Below are 18,370 nucleotides of genomic sequence, written 5' to 3'. Positions count from 1 at the left end.
CATCAGTCATTACTCATGGCAGACCAGGCTAGTTTGACCATTAGACAGAAAACATGGATAAAGCCAGTAAAAAGAAAGGATGGCGTGGAAAAAAGTTGAATAAAAAACCTTAAATCTTTACAAGAAGAGGCAGCAAAGTGCTCCAAAATAACTGACCTGTTGGGCCGCGGCCTCGGTTGACGGGCTGAGGCTGCTGGTGTTGCTAACAACGGAGACGGAGCTGGAGCGGAGCAGTGCCATTACAGCAGACGTATTAACATTAGCTAACGTTCATGAGTGTGTAATGAGCAAGGTTGGCTTTGGCAAATTGCATATTTCTTCTAGGTGTCCGTTTCAAGAGGCCAAATCGCCTCTTAGGTATTGTATTAGGTCATTATAATTTAAACCTGTATTAAAAGACAATATGTGTTTGCTTTTTAAATCAAGTCAGAGTTCAGGATTAGACTCAGAGCTTGTTGAACCTGGAATACCTCTCGCTGTGGTTCATCTGACAGTTGTTTGTGTTGTTGTGTTGCAGACGACGGTGGGCAGAGCATCTTTAGGACTGTTCCCACAGGACTGACTGAAATACATCACCTGGTAACCATGACGACAGAGAGCTAACCAGTTGGTATCCATGACGACCACCTGTTTGAAGAGGGTGGAGCAGAACTGAACGTGTGGATTAAAAATGTGGGCAGAGACTTTGAGATGTGACCTCCAGGGGAACTTCCTGTCCGTCTGATCATCAATCTACCATGTCCCCTCTCCTCCTTCGTCTCCTCACCCTCCTCCTCCTCCTGCCGCTGTTAGCCCAGTGTCAGAACGCCGTCGGTCAGTTTGATGTGTGTCGGTCTCTGCGTGGCTCAGAGGCGGGGCCAGGATGGGAGTTCTACGCCTGTCAGCCGCGCCCGCCAACATGAAGGAAGTGATGCAGATCAGAGTCGACCCGCCTGGGATCACCTGTGGGAACCCACCTGAGAGGTTCTGCACACTGGTCAGTCCCCCCGAGAGACACTGTGTCTGTGAGACATGTGTCTGTGAGACGTGTGTCTGTCCACTCTGTCTGTGAGACATGTCTCTGTAAGACGTGTGTCTGTCCACTCTGTCTGTGAGACGTGTGTCTGTGAGACATGTCTGTGAGACGTGTGTCTGTCCACTCTGTCTGTCTCTGCAGTGTGTCTTTATGACACGCGTCTCTGAGTGTCTTTATGAGACATGTCTCTGCAGTGTGTCTTTATGTCACATGTCTGTCCACTCTGTCTGTGAGACATGTTACTGTGAGACATGTGTCTGTGAGACGTGTCTGTCCACTCTGTCTGTGAGACATGTCTCTGCAGTGTGTCCACTCTGTCTGTGAGACATGTGAGACATGTGTCTGTGAGACGTGTGTCTGTCCACTCTGTCTGTGAGACATGTCTGTGAGACGTGTGTTTGTCCACTCTGTCTGTGAGACATGTGTCTGTGAGACGTGTGTCTGTCCACTCTGTCTGTGAGACATGTCTTTGAGATGTGTCTGTCCACTCTGTCTGTGAGACGTGTCTGTGAGACATGTGTCTGTCCACTCTGTCTGTGAGACGTGTGTCTGTCCACTCTGTCTGTGAGACCTGTCTGTGAGACATGTGTCTGTGAGACGTGTGTCTGTGAGACGTGTCTGTCCACTCTGTCTGTGAGACCTGTCTGTGAGACATGTGTCTGTGAGACGTGTGTCTGTGAGACGTGTCTGTCCACTCTGTCTGTGAGACCTGTCTGTGAGACATGTGTCTGTGAGACGTGTCTGTCCACTCTGTCTGTGAGACATGTGTCTGTGAGACGTGTCTGTGAGACGTGTGTCTGTCCACTCTGTCTGTGAGACATGTGTCTGTCCACTCTGTCTGTGAGACACGTGTCTGTGAGACGTGTATCTGTGAGACGTGTCTGTCCACTCTGTCTGTGAGACGTGTGTCTGTGAGACATGTGTCTGTCCACTCTGTCTGTGAGACATGTGTCTGTGAGATGTGTCTCTGCAGTGTGTCTTTATGACATGTGTCTCTGCAGTGTGTCTTTATGACGTGTCTCTTAGTGTCTTTATGAGACGTGTCTCTGCAGTGTGTCTTTATGACATGTGTCTTTGAGTGTGTCTTTATGAGACGTGTCTCTGCAGTGTGTCTTTATGACTTGTCTCTGCAGTGTGTCTTTATGAGACGTGTCTCTGCAGTGTGTCTTTATGACTTGTCTCTGCAGTGTGTCTTTATGAGACTTGTCTCTGCAGTGTGTCTTTATGACACATGTCTCTGCAGTGTGTCTTTATGAGACGTGTCTTTGAGTGTGTCTTTGACACGTGTCTCTGCAGTGTCTTTATGAGACGTGTCTTTGAGTGTGTCTTTATGACACGTGTCTCTGCAGTGTGTCTTTATGACACGTGTCTCTGCAGTGTGTCTTTAACAATTTCAATCAATCAATCAATCAATTTTATTTATAAAGCCCAATATCACAAATCACAATTTGCCTCACAGGGCTTTACAGCATACGACATCCCTCTGTCCTTATGACCCTCACAGCTGATCAGGAAAAACTCCCCAAAAAACCCTTTAACGGGGAAAAAACGGTAGAAACCTCAGGAAGAGCAACTGAGGAGGGATCCCTCTTCCAGGACGGACAGACGTGCAATAGATGTCGTACAGAACAGATCAACATGATAAATTAACAGTAATCCACATGACACAATGAGAGAGAGAGAGAGAGAGAGAGAGAGATGCAGGTAATGACAGTAGCTTACAACAACATTATTGAAAGTAATAATATTATAGTTATAGTTCTGACTACTGTGGTACAATATGTTGAAAGTATGTATTAATATCTGGCAGTATACATGTGTGACAATAGTCATATGTGTATAATAACAGTAGAAGTATGACTAATGACTAATGATGGCAGCAGCAGCAGCAGGAGGCATCTGGCAGGACCACGGCAGCAGCACAACCACACACGTCACGCTGTCCAGGCACCGCTGTGATATGAGTTAATCTGAGAGACAGTGGAGCACAAAGGCTCCAGAGACATTTATGTCTCTATGACACGTGTCTCTGCAGTGTGTCTTTATGAGACGTGTCTCTGCAGTGTGTCTTTTTGAGACGTGTCTCTGCAGTGTGTCTCTATGAGACGTGTCTCAGATTTTAAATGTCAGCTGTGTTTTTCTGTCCTTTAATAATCGGAGCGAACATCTCGGAGGTCAAAGAGTCCACCTGCAGCAGAGAAGAGACGGACAGGTCCACATTATGAGACTGTCGTCATCCTGAATAAGAAGTGTCCCATTAACAGTATGATAATGTCCTCTATAAACAGAGACACTCCTGTCAATCATGTCCTGACCTCTCAGCATCCTCTGGTGTGTTGGCAGGGGGTCCTGAGGTGCAGCTTCACTGTCCTGCTGTCTGTCTAATTGTTCCTGAGGGACGCTGAAGACACGTCTGAATTATTGATATGTGACAAATCCATTCTTAATAATTGATCAGGTTCAAGTTCCCCCCCAAAAAACACACATCAGACACAAGTGAAGAGATGCTGATCGATCAGAAGACATGGTCAGTACACACATGGTCAATACACACATGATCAATACACACATGGTCAATACACACATGATCAATACACACATGATCAATAATCAGACCTGAGGTCAGTCTGGTTCAGTGTGACAGTTGGCAGCTAAAAGGTTTAACCTCTGACACACTGATCAGATCAACACCAGGCTTAAAACAACACACACACACACACTGTAACACACACACACACACACACACACACACACACACACACACACAAAATGTAAAACACACACACACACACACACACAAAATGTAAAACACACACACACACACACACACACACACAAAATGTAAAACACACACACACACACACACACACACACACACACACAGGTCACAGAGAAACGAAACTTCTTTATTAAATCCAGATTGTTACCTTCAGATCTGTGGGAGAGCTGTGTGAGTAGAACACAGTCAGTAGAACACAGTCAGTAGAACACAGTCAGTAAAACACAATCAGGAGAACACAATCAGTAGAACACAGTCAGTAGAACACAATCAGGAGAACACAATCAGGAGAACACAGTCAGTAGAACACAGTCAGGAGAACACAGTCAGTAGAACACAGTCAGTAAAACACAATCAGTAGAACACAGTCAGTAGAACACAATCAGGAGAACACAGTCAGTAGAACACAATCAGTAGAACACAGTCAGTAAAACACAATCAGGAGAACACAGTCAGTAGAACACAGTCAGTAGAACACAATCAGGAGAACACAGACAGGAGAACACAGTCAGTAGTCAGGAGAATACAATCAGGAGAACACAGTCAGTAGAACACAATCAGGAGTACACAATCAGTAGAACACAGTCAGTAGAACACAACAATCAGGAGAACACAATCAGGAGAACACAATCAGAGACCACAGTCAGTAAAACACAATCAGTAGAACACAGTCAGTAGAACACAATCAGGAGAACACAGTCAGTAGAACACAATCAGTAGAACACAGTCAGTAAAACACAATCAGGAGAACACAGTCAGTAGAACACAGTCAGTAGAACACAATCAGGAGAACACAGTCAGTAGAACACAGTCAGTAGTCAGGAGAACAACCCTGTTCTCAGGAGAATCTGTATAACTCTGACTGTTTCCTGTTCTCAGGAGAACTAGTATAACTCTGACTGTTTCCTGTTCTCAGGAGAACCCTTATAACTCTGACTGTTTCCTGTTCTCAAGAGAACCAGTATAACTCTGACTGTGTCCTGTTCTCAAGAGAACCAGTATAACTCTGACTGTGTCCTGTTCTCAGGAGAACTGGTATAACGCTCTCTCTGTTTCCTGTTCCCAGGAGAACCCCTATAACTCTGACTGTTTCCTGTTCTCAGGAGAACCCGTACCTGTGCAGCGATGAGGTGCGTCACGTCCAGTCCTGACCTGTCTCACCCTCCTCAGCTGATGGGCGACAGGGAAAGGGGTGGGCTCATCACCTATTGGCAAACAGTCACATGGTCCAGGTATCCTGAGCCCCTATTGGCCAACATCACTCTGTCCTGGAACAAGAGTCTGGAGGTGGTCGATGACATCATCATCACCTTCGAGTATGGTCGACCAACCAGCATGGTGCTGGAGAAATCTCTGGACAAAGGTGATTGGTCCGTTGGGGGGGGAGGTCGATGAGATTGATCAGTGGTATGTGTCGTGGTTAAGTTTACCATAAAACTTCTAATAAATACCCAGTCTCTTTTACCAGCCCAGTGACAAATAAAGGCCTGTCTCTATTAGAGGCCTGGTCTCTTACCATCAGTTTATTTTTAGAGAAGTTCTCTGGACGTATAAAACCGGACGGTTGACAACCCACCTGAGCTAACGTTAGATAGCTGTTTAGCTCACACATATGGATATAAATGTTTAAACTGTTTGTCAGTGTGGAGACGCTACACATCATTAGCTCGGTTCATTTTACTGAAACCATGAGAACCAGAGAAGATCGTGAGTCACTCAGATTAACTGACATGATGACAGAACAGGTGGTGACTCTACGTTTCCTCTGTGACTGACGTAAAGTCTGATTATGTGTCTGTTCCTTGATTACACTGTAAGTTATTCATATTTAGTCTGTAACAGTCCTCAAAAGAATCAAACATGTTTGAGTCCAGGTTCTGAGTATTCTAACAGGATAAAGTTGTGTTGTGTCACGTGACCTGAAACAAGTGTCGGAACATAACACATATTTGATCTGTTATTCAAAACCTGATTTTTATAAAAGTGAAATTTATACTGGTTCAAATAAACTGATTATATTTCCTGATCTTTGCTGAACAACAGTTTGAAAGGTATTAAAGGCCTGTCTCTAATACCTCAAACACGGCTGTAAAACCTAATATATATTTAGATTGCTTCTCCCCAATTTCTCTTCAAGAATTGACCGCAGTGATTTCTTCATCTACATCATCAACGTGTCTCTTAGACCCCATCCCAACTAGGCTACTTAAGGAGGTCTTTCCTTTAGTTAACACTCATATATTAGATATGATCAATATATCCTTATTAACAGGCTATGTACCACAGTCTTTTAAGGTAGCTGTAATTAAACCTCTACTAAAAAAGCCCACCCTGGATCCAGAGGTGTTAGCCAACTATAGACCAATATCTAATCTTCCCTTTATGTCAAAGATCCTTGAGAAAGTAGTCGCAGACCAGCTGTGTGATTTTCTCCATGATAATAATCTATTTGAGGAATTTCAGTCAGGATTTAGAGTGCATCATAGCACTGAGACAGCACTAGTTAAAATTACAAATGACCTTCTCATTGCTTCAGACAAAGGACTCGTCTCTGTACTTGTTTTATTAGATCTTAGTGCGTTTGACACAATTGACCATCAAATTCTACTGCAGAGACTGGATCACTTAATTGGCCTAAAAGGTTCTGCACTGAGCTGGTTTAAATCTTATTTATCTGATCGTTTTCAGTTTGTTCACGTTCATAATGAATCATCCTTACGTACTACAGTTTGTTTTGGAGTTCCGCTAGGTTCTGTGCTCGGACCAATCCTATTTACTCTATATATGCTTCCTTTAGGTAACATCATTAGAAATCACTCTGTAAATTTCCATTGTTATGCGGATGATACTCAGTTGTATTTATCGATGAAGCCAGAAGAAAGTAATCAATGAACTAAACTCCATAACTGCCTTAAAGACATAAAAACTTGGATGAGCACCAATTTCCTGATGTTAAATTCAGACAAAACTGAAGTTATTGTTCTTGGCCCCAAACAACTCAGAGACTCTTTATCTGATGACATAGTTTCTCTAGATGGCATTGCTCTGGCCTCTAGCACTACCGTAAGAAACCTCGGAGTGATATTTGATCAAGATTTGTCTTTTAATTCTCATTTAAAACAAACCTCATGGACTACTTTTTTTCATCTGTGTAATATTGTGAAAATTAGGCCTATCCTGACCCGAAAAGATGCAGAAAAATTGGTCCACGCTTTTGTTACCTCAAGGCTGGATTACTGTAACTCTCTATTATCAGGTAGCTCTAGTAAGTCCTTAAAAACTCTCCAGCTAATTCAGAATGCAGCAGCACGTGTACTAACAGGAACTAAGAAACGAGATCATATTTCTCCTGTTTTAGCTTCTCTGCACTGGCTCCCTGTAAAATCCAGAATTGAATTTAAAATCCTACTGTTAACTTATAAAGCTCTAAATGGTCAAGCTCCGTCATATCTTAGAGAGCTCATAGTGCCTTATTATCCCACCAGAACACTGCGCTCTGAGAACGCAGGGTTACTCGTGGTCCCTAAAGTCTCCAAAAGTAGATCAGGAGCCAGAGCCTTCAGCTATCAGGCTCCTCTCCTGTGGAATCATCTTCCTGTTACGGTCCGGGAGGCAGACACCGTCTCCACATTTAAGACTAGACTTAAGACCTCTTTGATAAAGCTTATAGTTAGGGCTGGCTCAGGCTTGCCCTGTACCAGCCCCTAGTTAGGCTGACTTAGGCCTAGTCTGCCGGAGGACCCCCCTATAATACACCAGGCACCTTCTCTCCTTCTCTCTCTCTCTCTCTCTCTCTCTCTCTCTCTCGTAGTCTATTACTGCATCTTGCTAACTCGGCCATTCTGGATGTCACTAACTCGGCTTCTTCTCCGGAGCCTTTGTGCTCCACTGTCTCTCAGATTAACTCATATCACAGCGGTGCCTGGACAGTGTGACGTGTGTGGTTGTGCTGCTGCCGTGGTCCTGCCAGATGCCTCCTGCCGCTGCTGCCATCATTAGTCATTAGTCATACTTCTACTGTTATTATACACATATGATTACTGTCACACATGTATACTGCCAGATATTAATATATTATTATTAATTATAATATTACTTTCATTAATGTTGTTGTAAGCTACTGTCATTACCATCTGTCCTGCATCTCTCTCTCTCTCTCTCTCTCTCTCTCTCTCTCTCTCTCTCTCTCCCTGTGTCATGTGGATTACTGTTAATTTATCATGTTGATCTGTTCTGTACGACATCTATTGCACGTCTGTCCGTCCTGGAAGAGGGATCCCTCCTCAGTTGCTCTTCCTGAGGTTTCTACCGTTTTTTCCCCGTTAAAGGGTTTTTTGGGGAGTTTTTCCTGATCAGCTGTGAGGGTCATAAGGACAGAGGGATGTCGTATGCTGTAAAGCCCTGTGAGGCAAATTGTGATTTATGATGTTGGGCTTTATAAATAAAATTGATTGATTGATTGATTGAGTGATTGAATACAGGCCTGTATCAATTAAAGACCTGTCTCTAATACAGGTCTGTTAAGTTCAGTGATTTAAGCTAATAATAGCCCAGGGCTACTATTAGAAGTATTAGGGTATTTGTGTAGTCTGAAGGTTTTTACAGAGAAGCAGCAGAGAGGTGGAGGGCCCAGTGAGGAACCGTGAGGGACGCCACATCCTGTTGTTTGTAGTCATGCTAACGAAACTTAGCATCAGACTTAGAGATGTTTTTGTACTGTTTATTGAAGTCAGTCAAAGAGCACAGAACATCAGACTGTACCAATGTTGTCATGAAGCAGTGACATGTGACCTGTTAGTTCAGAGGCTTGAACCGCCACCATGTCACTGTAGTAACGACAGGTGACAGTGTTGCCTAGTAACAGATGTCCTGACAGCAGCTGCTCCATGTGTTCCAGGTGTGACATGGCAGCCGTATCAGTACTACGCCGACGACTGTCTCGAGACCTTCGGCATGTCTCCTAAACGAGTCTCTGACTTGGCACCGAGTAACCTGACCCGGGTCATCTGTGCGGAGCAATACTCCGGCTGGGTCGGCGCCAAGGTGGGTACCTGGATTGATACTGGTTAAATCAGGAGGAGTGTACACAGGTGTAAATCTACTTCCTGTTATAGAAACTGACCAATGATTAGAAAGTGGGAAATAAACGTGATCAACAGGAGAGCAGCATGTTACTTGTGAGTGTTACCAATAGGAGAGCAGCATGTTACCTTTGAGTGTTCGACCAATAGGAGAGCAGCATGTTACCAGTGAGTGTTCGACCAATAGGAGAGCAGCATGTTACCTTTGAGTGTTCGACCAATAGGAGAGCAGCATGTTACCTTTGAGTGTTCGACCAATAGGAGAGCAGCATGTTACTTGTGAGTGTTCGACCAATAGGAGGAGAAGGTCGTGATGTTCGAGGTACGCGCTCGGTTCGGGGTGTTCGCTGGTCCGAAGCTGATCAACATGGACGCCCTCTACACCCGGATGGAGACCATGAAGGGTCTGAGAGACTTCTTCACCTTCACCAACCTCCGCCTGCGACTGCTCCGCCCAGCACTGGGCGGGACTTATGTCCAGAGAGACAACTTACTGAAGTACTTCTATGCCATCTCCAACATCGACATACCTGCCAGGTAACTACACCCACCAATCAGCTACACCCACCAATCAGCTACACCCAAAAGCCAGCTACACCCAACAACAATCAGCTACACACAACCTGTTGAAGTACTTCTTCGCCATGTCTAACATCAATGTACCTGCCAGGTAACTACAGCCCACTTTCAGCTACACCCATCAACAACCAGCTACACCTAACAAACCACCTACACCCAACAACATGCTAAAATATCCATCTCCAACATCAATGTACCTGCTAGGTAACTACATCCACCACCAGCCAGCTACACCCATCACCCAGCTTCACCCACCTGTGTGTCCTGTGTGTCCTGCAGATGTAGGTGTAACCTCCACGCGTCTCAGTGTGTGTTACGTGATGCAACACTGCAGTGTGACTGTGACCACAACACAAGTGGACAGGACTGTGAGCGCTGCCGTCAGGGCTTCAGGTCACGCACCTGGAGACCGGCGTCGTACCTGCCACTGCCCAAAGGCACCGCCAACACCTGTACCTGAACACACCACAGCCACTCAGACAACAGTGGGCAGAGTGTGAGAATCACTCAGTAACCTGTCATGTCTTTTCAGGTGAAGCAACAGAAACATCAACCAGTGAGTATCACTGTTCACCTGTCATCTCATTTCATCTCACCTGTGTCTCCATAATGTGGTCAGTGTTGCATCATGGGATGTTTTATGATGTCACCTCAGATATTATTCTGTCAACATCCACCTGTTGTCTGCTGACGTGATGTTTGTCACTATGACAGGAAATACAAAATAAATAAATACTTTTCAGAAAAGACACAAACACTGAACTCAGCATGGTTTAAATGTTCAAAACACAACGTCAGGAGGAGCTGGTTATTTAGTTAGTTAGTTTGTTTGTTATTTATTTCATTAATTATTTAATTCATTAATTTTAATTCATTAGTCAGTCAGTCAGTTAGTTCATCAGGATTATTCTGATGAGGATCAGATTAGAGTTTTTGTTTTTGGCTCGATCAGAGGGTTAAAAACCAAACAGGACAAAGTTTTAACACAGAACGTGATCATAAATCCATAAAGATAAGAACTCAGAACAACAAGAGAATAACTTTAATATGAATGTTTTGTATAAAATATAAATATTATATGGCTGTTCATGAGGTTTAAATCTGGGTCAGGTCTTAAAGTTAAAATAGAATATATATATATATATATATACATCTTGGGACACAAAGGAGGAGTCTCATGGCATCACTGTAGGCTACAGTGAGTCTCCGCAGGCTGCTGTTCTTATATTGCCACCACAGATGTGCTGTGTACATAGGAGTACAGTAGGATCTGAATAAAAAAACATTTAACACTAGGTGAGCACATAATAAACTTTCGCAGCAACAATAAAATGAACATCAGGACTGATTGGTCATATGACATCATCGTGTGCTCTGATTGGTCGGATGAGTGGGTCAGTAAAACAGAGTGCATGCTGGGAGTCTAAGCGTTAATCTGAGGAGTTAACACATGCTGACAGATGGTGTGTGTGTTTAATCTGTGTTAGTTTGTGTTAACCTGTAAGTCAGTGACAAACACGTTCCACCATTCTCACAACAGATTGCTTCTCTAACATACAGCATACACACATGTCCACATGATGCAACAGTGATCTCAGTCGTCATAGAACAAACTGACTGCTGATTGAATTCACACAACTCTGGTCTCAAAGTGTCTCAGAAGAACTTTGATATTTGGTGACAGTTCAACCAAGTTTCTGTGAAAATAGTGGGAACGCTGACCAACAAAAGTAGTTTGTGGATTTGGCTACAGGAACATTAGAACCCAGTAGAACTCTCTGCAGAACAGAACCATAAGGTTAGACTGTTGTCTGACACGTGATTGGCTTATTGGGTTTGGGCAGTTCTGACCTGGTGAGGTGACGGCAGCAGCAGACTCCTCGACAGATGACATCAGAACTTTTCATCTGGTATCATCATCCTTGCTGATGTTTCTGTAATGACAGAGTAGACTCATAAAACTAGGGGAAAATGCCAGCACTCACAAATGTACCAAAAGGACATTTGTGAGTGCTGGCATTTTTCCCTTTTTCACTGTTTCCGGCCGTGCACCTTTCGAGGGGATTTATTTTGAGAGTGCTTGCTTCTTTCCTACGTGATTTTAGACTCATAAAACTGACACACCACCAGGACCTCCACTAGGACCTCCACTAAAACCTCCACCAGAACCTCCACCAGTGTCCCAGTGGATGGAGGCTGTGGGTCGTCTGAGATTAAACTGAGCGGGTGAAGAATCAGTGAAGCATGTGGTGCTGTGATTCCACTACTGACCTCACTCCGCCTACATCCAGTTCTACGACTGTCTTTATGTACGAGTTGACTCCGGACGCATCAAGCCCTCCGACTGTCACAGATACACCCAGTACTTCTACTACTACTGACACATGGAGTACTACTACTCCCAGTGTCAGTACCATCATGATGGATACTAGTTCTACAACTTACACCCCACTACAAGTGATCCTGGTGACTTTCCAGGCATAGACTCTACCACAGTGGTTGGCTGGTGCTACAGTTTTGAAACCATCAGTAGTTCTGTCAGTACTGCAGGTTCTGATACTTTCCCAGACTTTAGCAGTTCAACAGAACCTGCAGCGGATGGAGCTCCACCCAGCAGTCCAGCTCTGGATTCTGGAGACAAACCAGCTCCCACAGTACCCGACACCACCACTCCCAGTACCACTGTTAATTATCATCACATGTAGTTTAACCTAGAGTCTGCTGCTGACCCAAGGTTCTGTTGGGTTCGTTGGTTCTTCTGGTTCTTGTTTCAGGGAAATGTTTGATGTTCTGCAGAGAGTTCAGTCAGTATCTGATCTGAGAACAGATTCACTAAGAGACCTAACTCTTCTTCTCTGACAGCGGCTGGTGACTCTAACTCAGCAGCATCTGATAGACCCTCTGCCTCATCAGATGGAGTGACTGACACTACGACCACTGATAGAACTATAACTATTGACACAACTATAACCAACACTAGTACCACTGATGGCACTAATCCTACTGACAGTTTGACTGCTGCTAATACTGTAACTGATTACACCCCCTCTACTGACAGTACTGTTACTGCTTCCACTACTGACCTCACTCCGCCTACATCCAGTTCTACGACTGTCTTTATGTACGAGTTGACTCCGGACGCATCAAGCCCTCCGACTGTCACAGATACACCCAGTACTTCTACTACTACTACTGACACATGGAGTACTACTACTCCCAGTGTCAGTACCATCATGATGGATACTAGTTCTACAACTTACCCCCTCACTACAAGTGATCCTGGTGACTTTCCAGGCATAGACTCTACCACAGTGGTTGACACTGGTGCTACAGTTTTGAGTACCATCAGTAGTTCTGTCAGTACTGCAGGTTCTGATACTTTCCCAGACTTTAGCAGTTCAACAGAACCTGCAGCGGATGGAGCTCCACCCAGCAGTCCAGCTCTGGATTCTGGAGACGAACCAGCTCCCACAGTACCCGACACCACCACTCCCAGTACCACTGTTAGCACCACCAGTCCCACCAGTTACTCCACCACCAACAGCCCCACTGAGGTCGCAGTAGTGACTCTGAGGTGTCTATTTCCGACCCAGTGACTTTGCCCTTTGACTCCACCTCTTCACCAAACATCACAGACTTCACCTCTCTGGGACTGGTACTACCAGCCTGATCACCAGTACTACCCTACCCGGTGATGGGACTACAAAGTCAACCGGAGCACCCAACAACAACCATCCAAGAAATAACCCCAGCCAGTGATGGGGCTTCACCTGGGGAAACTCCACCCAGTCAGGCTGGAGATGCTCCATCCGCAGCAGGAACTGACACAACTTCTCCTAATGTTCCTCCAGACACTTCAATCAATGTACCACCTCCCGACGGAGCCTTTCCAGATGTACCTCTTCCTGATGCACCTCCAGTGCCACCTCCTGGTGTACCGCCACCTGATGAAGCTCCTGATGTACCTCCTTCAGAGGCACCCTCCTCTAGGACTCCAGACATTCTGATAGATACGCCTCCTCCTGATGTACCTTCCCTTGATGTACCTCCTCCTGAAGTACCTCCACGTGATGTACCTCCTCTTGATGTACCTCCACCTGATGTACCTCCTCCAGAGGAACCTCCTCCTGATGTATCTCCTGATGTACCTTCCCCTGATGTACCTCCTCCAGACGTATCTCCACCTGACGTACCTCCTCGAGAAGTACCCCCTTCTGATGTATCACTACCTGAAGTGCTCTCCCCAGAGGTTTTGCCTCCTGTAGTACCCGCTCCAGAGGCATTGCCTCCTGATGTACCTCCTCCTGAAGCACCTCTTCCTGAAGTACCTTCCCCAAAGGTTTTGTCTCTTGATGTACCTCCTCCTGAAGTGCCCGCTCCAGAGGTATCTTCTCCTGATGTACCTCCTCCTGATGCTCCTGAAGAGTCCTTGTTGCCTTCTTCTGAAAGAGGAAGTGATGCTGCTCCAGGCAAAATCATCACCACCTCAGATCGATCTGACCCTAGTGGTGATTTGGCCCCTGTCGACTTCACCTTCCCTTTTCCAGATGATCCAGATTCAGCTGACCCTGGACCACGTTCTGAACCAGATTCTGGACCAGTGCCTGTTGGTGATCCTGGGAAAACTCCAGATGATTCCCGTGGATTGGAGGATGTTCCTGGATCAAATAAAATAGATTCTGGACTGGATTCTATCTCAGCAGGGTCAGATACAGAGGAAACGGGAAAAGGTGGAACAGAATCAACCAGACCAGATTTCCTTGGTCCTGGTCCAGAGTCTAGACCAGAGTCTCCTCAGGCAGTAGACAAACCAGGAGTAGATTCTTCTGCAGGTCAGATGGAAGTGAAGTCTTCTGAGGAGGATTCAGCTGCTGGTGGACCAGAAGGAGGGTCAGAGGAAAACAAAGAGTCTAAACCAGAGACGACAGAAGGGCAAAGAGAGGAGAAAGGTACCAAGGCTCTGATTGGTCAGATTAGAACACAGTGAACAACATACCTGAAATGATCATTTAATCATTTAGAGATTGTTTCTAATTTACTTTTACATCTGGGCTGCATTTGAGCTTCAGTCTTGATCTTAGAACAATTCAAAAAATGAGAACATGAAATCCAGCTGTAGTCAAGATCAAGTCCAGCTGTAGTCCAGATGTAGTCCAGATGTAGTCCACACGTAGCCCAGATTTAGTCCAGATGAAATCCAGCTGTAGTCCAGACATAGTCCAGATGTAGTCCAAATATAGTCCAGATCAAATACGGCTATAGTCCAGATGTAGTCCAGATAAAATCCAGCTGCAGTCCTGATGAAATCCAGCTGTAGTCTAGACGTAGTTCAGATGAAGCCCAGCTGTAGTCCAGATGAAGCCCAGCTCTTGTCCAGCTGTAGTCCAGATATAGTCCAGATGAAGTCCAGATGAAATCCAGCTGTTGTACTGATGAAATCCAGCTGTAGTCCAGATGAAGCCCAGCTCTTGTCCAGCTGTAGTCCAGCTGTAGTCCAACTGTAGTCCAGATGAAGTCCAGATGAAGTCCAGCTGTAGTCCAGATGAAGTCCAAATGAAGTCCAGATGAAATCCAGCTGTTGTACTGATGAAATCCAGCTGTAGTCCAGATGAAGCCCAGCTCTTGTCCAGCTGTAGTCCAGATGAAATCCGGCTGTAGTCCTGATGAAATCCAGCTGTAGTCCAGATGAAGTCAAGATGTAGTCCAGACATAGTCCAGATGTAGTCCAGATGAAATCCAGCTGTAGTCCAGATGAAGTCCAGCTGTAGTCCAGATGAAGCCCAGATGAAGCCCAGATGAAGTCCAGCCGTAGTCCAGATGAAGTCCAGATGAAGCCTAGCTCTTGTCCAGCCGTAGTCCAGATGAAGTCCAGATGAAGTCCAGCCGTAGTCCAGATGAAGTCCAGATGAAGTCCAGATGAAGCCTAGCTCTTGTCCAGATGTAGTCCAGATGAAGTCCAGATGAAGTCCAGCTGTAGTCCAGACGTAGTCCAGATGAAGTCCAGATGAAGTCCAGCTGTAGTCCAGCTGTAGTCCAGATGTAGTCCAGATGAAGTTCAGCTGTAGTCCAACTGTAGTCCAGACGTAGTCCAGATGAAGTCCAGATGAAGTTCAGATGAAGTTCAGCTGTAGTCCAGCTGTAGTCCAGATGAAGTCCAGATGAAGTCCAGCTGTAGTCCAGCTGTAGTCCAGACGTAGTCCAGATGAAGTCCAGATGAAGTCCAGCTGTAGTCCAGCTGTAGTCCAGATGAAGTCCAGATGAAGTCCAGCTGTAGTCCAGCTGTAGTCCAGACGTAGTCCAGATGAAGTCCAGCTGTAGTCCAGGTGTAGTCCAGACATAGTCCAGATGAAGTCCAGATGAAGTCCAGCTGTATTCCAGCTGCAGTCCAGATGAAGTCCAGATGAAGTCCAGCTGTAGTCCAGACGTAGTCCAGATGAAGTCCAGATGAATTCCAGCTGTAGCTGTAGTCCAGATGTAGTCAGATGAAGTTCAGCTGTAGTCCAGATGTAGTCAGATGAAGTCCAGCTGTAGTCAGCTGTAGTCAGATGAAGTCCAGCTGTAGTCAGAGTCAGACATAGTCAGATGAAGTTCAGCTGTAGTCAGGTGTAGTCAGACATAGTCCAGATGAAGTCAGATGAAGTCCAGCTGTAGTCAGGCGTAGTCAGATGAAGTCAGATGAATTCCAGCTGTAGTCAGACATAGTCAGATGGATCAGACTGTTCTGTAATAAACTCTGTTATTCAGATCGTCAGCACATGTTAAACTTTTTCTTTGTGTTGAACCCAAACAGTCACTGAGGCCACAGAGGAAACAAGAGAGGACACAAGAGAGAAAGCAAAGAGGAAACTCAAGAGGAAACTAAAAGGAAGCAGGAGAGGAAAGGAAAGAGGAAACTAAAAGGAAACAAAAGAGGAAACTAAAAAGGAAAGGAAAGAAGGAAAGAAGGACAAAGATGAAAAAGGCTACGAGAAAAAAGGTACATGATTAGTCGTAGAGCTGCCACCCAGTGGACAGCTGCAGTAACAGCAGCAGTTAGTAGTTAATATTAGTTAGTAGTAGTACTCCTGATATGTGAGTGATACGGTAGCGGTGCTGTCCCTACCTGTTGCCATGGTTACACACAGTCTATTTTGTGTCCTAAGCGACCCAGAAGATTCTGATCCCAGGAGGACCAAAGTTCAGTCAGCTCTCCAAAATCGCCTACATCTCCTTTCAGGGTAAGACAATCTCCGACATCCTGACACCTCCACCTGCACCGGTCCGCCCCTTTAATATAGATCCGCCCCCCTTTGTTCAAACCCTTCCTCTATCAACAGACTCCTCCCCCTTATGAGACCCGTCCCATGTATACTGACTTCTCCCCTGTAAACAGACTCCGTGGTTGTATGAGGACACAGGCATGTCTCCTCCCCTGTTTCTATCTTCATCAAAGTTCATGTCTCTCATCTGTCTGTCATTTTCTCCATGTGATGTGGGTGGGGCTTCTTATCTGGGTGGGGTTGTTGTTACACAGTGATGTCACTGACTTGTCATGATAATGTCACAGCAGACAGACAGAAGGAATCTGTGAATGAAACAAAAACAATATGGCCACCGAAGAATAAACAAAGTAATTTTGACCTGACTTCAGCCTGAAGATAATGACATGTTCTCTGTCTGACGATCAGAGGAAACATAAGAACGTTACAGTCCTCCTGAGGTTCTGTTAGAAAGAACATCTCTGTAAGTACAGATGTCTTTTCACACTGTACGACTGACATCTGTGTGTGTGTGTGTGTGTGTGTGTGTGTGTGTGTGTGTGTGTGTCAGACTGCGAGTGCTGCAGCTACATCGACTTCATCAATGTGGTCACATGTGTGAGCTGCAAACACAACACGCGAGGACAGAACTGTCAGTTTTGTCGCCTCGGTTACTACAGGAACTCCTCGCTGCCACTCGACCATGAGAACATCTGTGTAGGTCAGTAACACACACACACACACACACACACACACACAGCTCTTAAGAGGAAGGAGAGGTCGTTTCCTCATAAGTGTCACAAGAAGCAACTCCCCTCTCCTTGACTCCTTGACTCCTTGACTCTGAGAGCATGTAGTGAACTGATGATGTCACTGTCCTTCCTCAGAGTGCAGCTGTGACACTGAGGGCAGTGTGTCTCCTCACTGCAGTGATTCTGGTCTCTGTCAGTGTAAAGTTGGAGCCTCAGGGAGGCGCTGTGACTCCTGTCTGCCGGGATACACCTGGAGAGGGGGCGGAGTCAGCTGCACAGGTAAATTCATGGAGACACCTCCTCTTCCTGTTATCAATAAAGTCAATAATCAATAATCGATCAATCCTGCCTCAGAGAATGTCTGTGATGACGAGCGTCTGATCTGTCAGAATGGAGGAACCTGCATTGACTTCCAGCGCTGCGTCTGCCCCGACGCCTTCACAGGTAAACACTCAGCTCAGGTATGTGATGATGTCACAGCTCAGGTGTGGGATGATGTCATGGCTCAGGTGTGTGATGATGTCTGCAGGTACGTTTTGTGAGAGGAGGGTCTGTCTGAAGAAGGGCGGCTGCCTTGAGAACACCGAGGGCTCCGCCGCCTCTGTGACCTCACACCTTTTCCTGCTCACACTTGGTCTCATCTCCTCCACCGTCTGCTGACCCCGCCCACTGGTGACATCACAGAGGGAGGGATGTTAAACTGAAGCTGTTGGAATAGGAAGTGATATCACACTTTTTTCTCTGCAGACAGGAAGTGTGATGGTCTGCAGGAGGAAGTGACATCAAGAGAAGAAGACATATTGATGATGTGGACACATTTCTCAGGACTTCCTGTTTAGATGTTTAATGACACTGATGATGTCACAAAGCCACCTCCTTTTCGTCAGGTGTAGATAATAACAGTCTCTGATTGGTCGCCGTGCTGC

The 18,370-nt window shown here is 45.6% G+C and overlaps 1 protein-coding gene across 1 annotated transcript; it reads left to right on the top strand.

Annotated features, from left to right (window-relative positions):
* The first annotated feature begins 737 nt into the window (after positions 1 to 737).
* ntng2a (netrin g2a) lies at positions 738 to 18,364 on the top strand. Its single transcript, XM_049577743.1, is given in 15 exon segments — positions 738 to 888; positions 891 to 976; positions 4,898 to 4,924; positions 4,926 to 5,157; positions 8,692 to 8,837; positions 9,177 to 9,412; positions 9,734 to 9,906; positions 9,987 to 10,010; positions 13,306 to 14,403; positions 16,245 to 16,322; positions 16,597 to 16,671; positions 17,264 to 17,413; positions 17,580 to 17,723; positions 17,799 to 17,888; positions 17,974 to 18,364. Coding segments are annotated over 15 exon segments (2,841 nt in total). The 3' UTR covers positions 18,105 to 18,364.
* Positions 18,365 to 18,370: the final 6 nt, after the last annotated feature.

This window comes from Epinephelus fuscoguttatus, linkage group LG6 (genome assembly GCF_011397635.1).
Source record: "Epinephelus fuscoguttatus linkage group LG6, E.fuscoguttatus.final_Chr_v1".
In the NCBI taxonomy this organism is placed as follows: domain Eukaryota; kingdom Metazoa; phylum Chordata; class Actinopteri; order Perciformes; family Serranidae; genus Epinephelus; species Epinephelus fuscoguttatus.
The sequence above is the reverse complement of the archived record's forward strand: the minus strand, read 5'-3'. Positions and strand labels throughout refer to the sequence as shown.